This window comes from Pipistrellus kuhlii, unplaced genomic scaffold (assembly GCF_014108245.1).
Source record: "Pipistrellus kuhlii isolate mPipKuh1 unplaced genomic scaffold, mPipKuh1.p scaffold_m20_p_73, whole genome shotgun sequence".
NCBI classification, from domain to species: domain Eukaryota; kingdom Metazoa; phylum Chordata; class Mammalia; order Chiroptera; family Vespertilionidae; genus Pipistrellus; species Pipistrellus kuhlii.
The window spans coordinates 1,055,415-1,064,480 of NW_023425577.1; the positions used below are offsets into that span (position 1 = coordinate 1,055,415).

Here is a 9,066-nt window from a genome sequence, read left to right on the forward strand (position 1 = left end):
CAATAAAACTGTAGAATGCATGATCCCCTCAGAGGCATAGGTGATTGGGACAAACACTCCATATCAGAAGTGGCAGTGGATATTCCTTACCGGGGACCATATTCACATACAAAAATATTAAAATTAATGTCTGGTCTACAATACATGGATTCTAGAATTTCAAATATGTGAGCAATGCAACTTTATGTGAAATGTGTTCATGTTATTTTAATATTTCTTGGCAGTCACCTCCAACACATGGAACAGGTGAATCTTACACAAATTTCAAGATTTTTTCTTCTGGGATTTTCAGAGAAACCAGGATTACAACCCCTCGAATTTGGGGTTTTCCTCTCCATGTACCTGATCACTGTGTTGGGAAACCTGCTCATCATCCTGGCTGTCGGCTCAGATTCCCACCTCCACACACCCATGTACTTCTTCCTCTTCAACCTGTCCTTGGTAGACATCTGGCTTACCTCCACCACAGTCCCAAAGATGCTGGTGAACATCCAGACAAAAAACAAAGTCATCACCTATGAAGGCTGCATCACCCAGATGTATTTTTTTGTACTTTTTGCTGGCTTGGACAACTTTATCCTGACTGTGATGGCCTATGACAGGTATGTGGCTATCTGCCACCCACTGCACTACACTGTCATCATGAACCCTCGGCTCTGTAGACTGCTAGTTCTGATATGCTGGATCATGAGTACTCTACATTCCTTCCTACAATGCTTAATGGCATTAAGACTGTCCTTCTGCATGGATGTGGAAATCCCTCACTTTTTCTGTGAACTAAATCAGTTGATAAAACTTGCCTGTTCTGACACAATTTTAAATAACATGGCTATGTATTTTGCAGCTGTCCTGCTTGTCGGTGGTCCTTTCGCTGGGATCCTTTACTCATATTCTAAGATAGTGTCCTCCATACATGCAATCCCATCAGCTCAGGGGAAGTATAAGGCATTTTCTACCTGTGCATCTCACCTCTCAGCTGTCTTCTTATTTTATGGTACAATCCTAGGAGTATATCTCAGCTCGGCAGCTACCCAGAGCTCACACTCAGTTGCAACAGCCTCGGTGATGTACACTGTAGTCACACCCATGCTGAACCCCTTCATCTACAGTCTCAGGAACAAAGACATCAAACAGGCTCTGAAAACATTCTTTATGAAGGAAACTACAACAGACCAGTTGTCCTAAGACTGAAGATGTGTCTATGTTTGCAGAGTCAGTCATTGTGATGATCATTAGACTACCAAAGTAAAACTTGCTCTTTCCTTTTTTATTTCCTGGAATTTCTATTCCTTTGACCTCATCTTCTTTATTCAATTTATGTAACTCAATTAATTTCTCTGCTCTCATATATTCAATAACTCTTCTCTTTGTTATTTTTCTACTTTCTCAAATTTATTTCCATCATGGATCAGATATATTTGGAAAATTTCATTTACCTAATGAGACAACATAAATATTTCTCAAATTACATATATCTGAGAAGATACTCGATATGATTTCAATCTTCTTGAACTTGTAGAGACTTATTTTGTGTCCTAACATGTGGTCTATCTTTGTGAATGATCCATGTGCACTTGAGAAAAAAATGTATGTTCTGCAGATTTGGGCTTAAATGTCCTATAAATATCAATGAAGTCCATCTGATCCAGTGTGTCCTTTAGAGTCACTGTTTCTTTGTTATTTTTTTTCTTGACAATCTATACAGTGAATTCAGCAGGGTGTTAAAGTCCCCTATTATGATGGATGTTGATCTCTCCCTTGAAGTCCTTTAGAAGTTTTTAAAAATATATTTATGTGCTCCTATATTGGGTCAATATATGTTTACCAGAGTTATATCCTCTTGTATCGATCCAGTTAGTATTATGTGATGACCTTTGTTGTCTCTTGTGATGGCTTTCAATTTGAAGTCTGCTTTGTCAGAGATAAGTATTGCTACTCCCACTTTTTTTTTTTTTTTGGCATGGAAAATTTTTTTTTCCATTTCTTCACTTTCATTCTGTGTGAGTCTTTTGTTCTGATGTTCATCTCTTGTAGACAGCATATATTTGTGTCATGTTTTTGTATCTATTGAACTATCCTATGTCTTTTGGCTGGAGCATTTAATCCATTTACATTTAAGGTTATTATTGATAGGTACTTACTTATTGCCATTTTAATTCTTTATGCCTATGTTTCTCTCTCTATTTCTTCTCCTCATTACAGCAGTCCCTTTAGCATTTCTTGTAATGCTGATTTGGTGGTGACAATCTCCTTTAGCCTTTTTTTTCTGTTGGGGAAGCTTTTATTTCACCATTTATTTCAAATGATGGCCTTACTGGATATAGTAACCTTGTTTTTAGATCCTTGCATTTTATTAGCTAAAATACATCATGCCAATTCCTTCTGCCCTGTAGAGTTTCTGATGAAAAATCAGTTGACAGCCTTATCAGAACTCCTTTGTAGATATCAAATTGCTTTTCTCTTGCTGCCTTTAAGATTCTTTCTTTGTCTTTAATTTTTGGCATTTTCATTGTGATAAGGATGTTGGCCTTTTTGGTTCTTTTTGCTTGGAACTCTCTGTGCATCCTTAACATATGTGCCTATTTCCTTCACCAAGTTAGGGAATCTTTCTGCTGTTACTTCTTCAAACACATTCTCTATTCCTTGCTCACTTTCTCCATCTTCTGGCACTCCTATTATGTGGCTATTGTTATACTTTATGTTGTTCCACAGCTCCTTTAAGCTGTCCTCCTGTTTTTTAATAGTTTTTTTTTCTTTTTGGTTCCCTGATTAAATGATTTATTCTACCCTGTTTTCTAATTCACTGATATGATCCTCAGCTTCTTCTAATCTGCTTTTCATCCCTTCCACTGTGTTCTTTATTAATGCTGTATCATTATTCATAGTTACTACATCTTCTCTCAAGCTGTTGAGCATCTTTGCCATCATTACCCTGAACTCTAATCTGATAAATTTCTTATCTTAATTTCATGTAGTTTTTCTGAAGAATTGTCTTATTTTTTCACTTGGGGCCTTTTTTTATCATCATTTTGGCTGCCTGATTAGGAAGATCTGCTTTGTCTTCCAATCTCCAGTGCAGAACAGTGTGAGGCACTGTTTATGACTGGCCCTGAATACCCTGTTTGGAGCTATCAGAAATCCACTACTTGTGATTCCCTCTGCTGTGGCTTGATGCCTCTGGGAAGTAGTGGACTGAGGTTTACTTTTCCTAGCCCTAGGCCCCACATTAGATCAAAGATTCAAAGCTTCCAGAGACCCACCTCTCTCTGCAGTCTGATTGTGTTGTCTTGATTAGCCTCAAGCTATCACCAAAGGGGAAAGTGGTGTGGGGGGCATGAGATATTTTCCAAGAAGGTGGAAATTGCTTCTGCCTTCAGGCTGATTGTTATTCTCAGTCTTTTATTGGGCCTCAGAAATTCCATGGTGTGGAGCAAGGTGTTTTTCAATCAGATGGGGCAATTGCTTCCTCCCAGGTAAAACTGACTGGATAGCAAAGGTCTGCCTGAGAAAGATGTCCTTCTCAGTGTGAGGGAATGACTAGGTATAGGAAACAGGGGTATCTTCCTATGGAAGTCTAACCCCAGAATTCCCAAATCTGGCTTCTGCTTGCACAGTTCTGGTCAGATCTACCCTCCCTGTGCTAGAGCCCAAGGTGAGTGGGCTCTTTGTGTGTTGGCCCTTTAAGAAGCCATTAAAGTTCATGCATTTCCAGCCATCTCCATGGCAAACAACCTGCTGCTTTTCACAGCCAGATGTTATGTAGGCACCTTTCTCAGTTCTGGTTCTCTGGACTGGGGTGCCCAGCTTGGGGTTAAGACCACAGAGTTCTCAGTGGGAACTCCCCAGAGTTGGAGATATTCCTCTGGACCTTTCACTGATATTTGTGAGAGCAGACCAGCCCTTTTGCACCTTAACACTTGAATCCGTCTCTATGAGGTCTCAGTTTTCTGTTCTTGTTTATCAGGGTTCTCTCCAGCTAGTTTTCAGTTGATTATTCAGGGTGGTTTTTCTGTATTTTATTTATAATCCAAGTTTGGTCCTGGAAATATGGCAGTGTCCACAACTAGGATATTGACATGGATAGAGTCAAAATTCACAACTTTTTTCTTTCTTATTTAGTCATGTAAATCAGGGTCACTAGTTTTCCTATACAAAATACTTGTTCTTTCCACCTCTCCTGGTTATAAGAAAATGAATCCCAATGAGGGTTTTTAAATACAGTTGTCTGACATAAACTAAAAAAACAAACACAAAAAAACAATAGTATCCATGAATGACATCTTAAAAAATGATAACATATGCCAGCTATAATCAGCAACATATTATTACTGTCCTCACACTTATTCATTTTGATTATTGTATTAGTAGTTATGACAAGCCATCCTACAAAAATTATTTAACATAATTCCATTATTATCAAGTGAGGTTGTGTGTTTGGGAGTTGTTATGAGCTCTGCCCACATCCTTATGTGTCTACAATCAGCTGTGAGTCTCTACAAGTTTTCCTAAGGCTTATAAATGATGTTGTGTGTGGTCATGGTGTTTTTCCCCCCTGAAACAATATATGATCACTTTACTCTAATGTTATATATGTATGTTTATCTTTTATTTTATGTTTTTTGGACCGAATGTGAATTGCTTTATTTTATTTCTACTCTTCCTATATCCATGACGCTTTGCTTTTTTCCCAAGTAGAAGAGCTTCCTTCCACAATTTCTCAGTGTGAATCAGCTATGTGATCTCTAGATCCTGGTTTTTGTTCTTCTAAGTAGTGCATTGAAGTATAATTACATAATATAAACTAAACATGATTAAAATGTATAATTTGGTGAAAAAAAGCCATATAAAAATTACAGTCCATACCTCAGATTTCCATTTGTATATAAGTCAAGAGAATGCACAATAAACTTTAATGGTTTCTTAATGAAAATGTTAAATATTTAATCTATCTGAGCCTCAATTTCCTTATTTCTAAAGTTAAAGTGGGTTAGTAAACATGGCTTCATATGAATGAGATATGTGGATATATTTTGTGGATACATTTAAAAGCCCTTCTAGGCTATTCTTTTATTTCCAATTTATTAGAAATTTAACCAGGAATTAATGGTCCATGTTGATATTATTAACTTATTGTTTTCTGTTTTTATATAAATTAATTTGATTCTCACTTAATTTTGTTTCACACAGTTGTTTTGTAACCCCTATATTTCACCTAATTTCATTTCTACTGATAATCTGTATTCCATAAATTCTTAGCTTTTAAAAAAATTATTGTTTTTTTCTTTGAATACATACACATTCATATACATTTGTTGAAATGCAGAAATAGCATCCTATGCCCAGTAGAAAATTTCTTTCTATGTTGTACAGTCTTTTTTCCATGTGCCCACTCTTCCTTATTGTTCAACAATGCCTATGGTCTTCACTCCAATCAACTAGTGTGATGCCAATTCATTACCATGTTTACATAATATTTTATGATGTGGTTGTGCTATTCACACTTGAAAGCCTTCCATATACATTCTCAATGAATTGTTATTATAACAATTATACAAAAATATTTTGAAATTATTACATTAAAATTCTGGTTCTCTAACAGCTAGGCAGTGTTTTTCCCCCAAGGGACATTGAGCAATATCCAGAGACAGTTTGATCTGTCACATGGTCAGTGTAGGTAGAGTCCAGGGATGCACAGGAGAGACCACATGACAGACAATGATCTGGTCCAGAATGTCAATAGTGCAGAGATTAAGAAACCATGACTTAAAGAATATATGTACTTGTAATATTTATAGATGTCTTCAGATAGGTTTCCCAATGTTGTAACACTTTATTGTTCTGCCAGAAAAGAGAATAGAGTACCCCTTAGCTACCTGTTTGCAAGTTCTAACCCTGGTCTATGTGACACCTTCTTGAAGAGAGCAGAGAACTACAGGTAGTGGGCTTAAGCCATCAGTAGGACATCCCCTGATGGCTCCTGGATGGGAGAGGGTGCAGGTTGGGCTGAGGGACCCCCTATGCATGAATTTCGTGCACCGGGCCTCTAGTATTTTATGTTGAAAGTAAACTTAAGAGAAGTTTAAAGAAGATAGAGGAGACAAACTGCAATCCAGTTGCATTCGTTTGCATGTGGCTTTCCAATTTTCCCAGCACCATTTATTGAAGAGACTATCTTTACTCCAAAGTGCACTTGTGGAACTTTTGTCAAAAATTATCTGTCCACATACATCTGGTTTTATAGCTGGGCTCTCTATTTTGTTCCATTGATCTGCATAGCTGTTTCTCTGCCAAACCATGCTGTTTTGATTATCGTAGCTCTGTGGTATGAAGGGAACCCTCTTTCACTGCTTGTGGGAGCGTAGACTGGTAAAACTACTATGGAAAGCAGTCTGGTGATTCCTCAAAAGTTAAAAACAGAGCTATCATATGAACCAACAATCCCACTCCTGGATATACACCTGAAAAACTCAAAATCATTTATACGCAAAGATATATGCACCCCTATGTTCATTGCAGCTTTATTCACGGTGGCCAAGAGCTGGAAACAGCCAAAGTGCCCTCTGATAGAGGACTGGATAAAGATGTGGTATATACACAATGGAGTACTTCATGGCAATAAGGAAGGATGAAATAGCATAATTTACAACAACATGGGTGGACCTTGAAAACCTTATGCTAGGTCAGTGGTCGGCAAACTCACTACTCAACAGAGCCAAATATCGACAGTACAACGATTGAAATTTCTTTGGAGAGCCACATTTTTTTAAAACTCGAACTTCTTCTAATGCCAGTTCTTTAAAATAGACTCGCCCAAGCAGTGGTATTTTGTGAAAGAGCTACACTCAAGGGGCCAAAAAGCCGCATGTGGCTCACGAGCCACAGTTTGCTGACCACAGTGCTAGGTGAATAAGCCAGACAGAAAAAGCTAAGAACTATATGATTTCACTCATATGTTGAATATAAAACTGAAACTTATGAACACAAACAGCAGTGTGGTAGTTGCCAGAGGGAAGGGATGGGGGAAGAAAGGGGCCCTAATATGAGGTGACAGAAGGGGATTTGATTTTGGATGGTGGGCACATGGTCCTATATACAGATTTTGTAAATTAGTAATCCACACATGAAACCTATATATTTATATTGACTAATGTCACCTCAGTAAAATTAAATAAATAAATAATAATAAATAAAGAATATGGAAATGAAGAGAGTGAATTTCTGAATTAACATAAAATGAAAAGATGTAAATATATAGACACGAAGATTTAAAGTAAATGGTAAACATGAAATTAAATGATGGATTGCTTTTCCCATGTTAATGCCTCTAAGGCATCAAAATTGGGAACACATTTACATTTATTCAATAAGAAATTCTCTACCCACTAAAGAGGCTGACTATCTCCAAACTGATCACACATTTCTTTTACTTAAGGGGGGATTACAATCCAAAATGCCTTTACCCAGAGAAGGATAAATGAATGAATTGAGACACTGGATCTCAGCTTCCTGAAGAAAATTTTCATTGGATAAAGTTGTATTCAATTTTTAATGCTAATCTAAAATTACCACACAAGTGATTTGAAACAAACACATTCATGCTTTTATAATTCCTGAGGTCACAAATAGGAAATGGGACTTAAGGGGCTAAAATCAAGATGTTTGCAGGGCTAGTTTTTTTTCTGGAGGCTACAGGGAAGAGTCTATTTACTTTCCTACTCCAAACTTATATTAGCATGTAAAATAATTGAAATATGTTTTTTATAATTAACAAATATTTCATAGTGGGGGACTAAATGACAGCTCTTAACTTGTGACATAAGGAGGAAATGCCAATTGTTTTGGCTAATGTGTCAAGAAGCCCAGTATGTAACACACGAAGTTTATATAAAAAAAACATAGTTTTCATCTTGTTGAAAAGAAAAATAGCAGTTTTCTTGTAGATATCATGGCCTGTATCCCTACCACAAGGCAATATTTGTAGATTCAAGTTTCTAATCCAGGCTGTATCCTCAATCTTAAATTTGGAAAAATTTTAAATCAGAATTGGAATAAGGTGCTGGGATGTTAGTGCTCTGAAATCCAACAAATGTTATAAGGAAGAACTAGTAAAAACTGGACTAACTTGAATCTTAAGCTGGTCTTTTGGGTACACACAATCTCAAAAAAAACATTCCCTTCTGTCCGGACCCACAGGGAAATCAAATGATTAGAAGTTGGAGTAACGAGACAGAAATGCACCTAATGAGCAGACATAGGAAGCTGTAAATATCTCCTCATCTCCAATCTCTCAGTGTGTGTGACCTGGGGCTGGATGGGACCCGGTTGTTGCTTTTGGAATCCTAAGTTTTTCTAGGAGACCTGTGCTTGCCTCCTTCCTGCTGTCTTGTCTGGGCAGAGAGCTTCAGTCTCCATCATCAGCCATCTGGAAGGTTGGACTTCCCCATGGAGACCTTCCCCTCAGAGTTCCCAAACAGGTGAGTCCAGCGGTCCAGTAGGTTCTACAGGAAAGGGTCAGAGAGAGTCAAAGCCAAGCACATGTACCTGAGGTCTCCTGACAGGCACCAGTCTATGGTTGGTTGTTTGCCTGTTTAATTAAGAACTAATTTATGATGCTAAAAAAAGTGAACATTGAACTACTTGCTAACAATTAACTGATGGAAGACCAGTTTTCAGCATGCCATACTCTGAATAGTGCCTGCAACATCATCTATGGTCAACATATATTCTTCAAATGCATGAAAGATATTCTCAATAAAGCAACAATATTCGTTATTTTTGAAGAGCAGGTTGATGGTAGAATAGAAAATTTTATTGAGAAATGCCAATAGAGATAACATAATGGGGAATAAATCACACACCAGAAATGGAAATATTTTTCCTAATCCCAAAACATAATAATGTCACGTATTCATAGTTACTAATGTTGGCTAAAGTGACATTTATTCATTTTCTCTATTTTCTGGCATTTACGCCCTCAAACACAGGAAACCAAGCAATGGGACACACATTTCAAATTTTCTTCTTCTGGGACTTTCACAGGCACTGGAACTGCAGCCCCTCATATTT

At 37.3% G+C, this 9,066-nt stretch overlaps 1 protein-coding gene across 1 annotated transcript; it reads left to right on the forward strand.

Moving 5' to 3' along the window:
* The first annotated feature begins 336 nt into the window (after nt 1–336).
* Nucleotides 337–1,185, forward strand: LOC118710339 (olfactory receptor 7A10-like). The gene is made up of 2 exons (XM_036422793.1): nt 337–691; nt 977–1,185. The coding sequence occupies exons 1-2, from the start codon at nt 337–339 to the stop codon at nt 1,183–1,185; spliced, it is 564 nt and encodes a 187-aa protein (XP_036278686.1).
* Nucleotides 1,186–9,066: the final 7,881 nt, after the last annotated feature.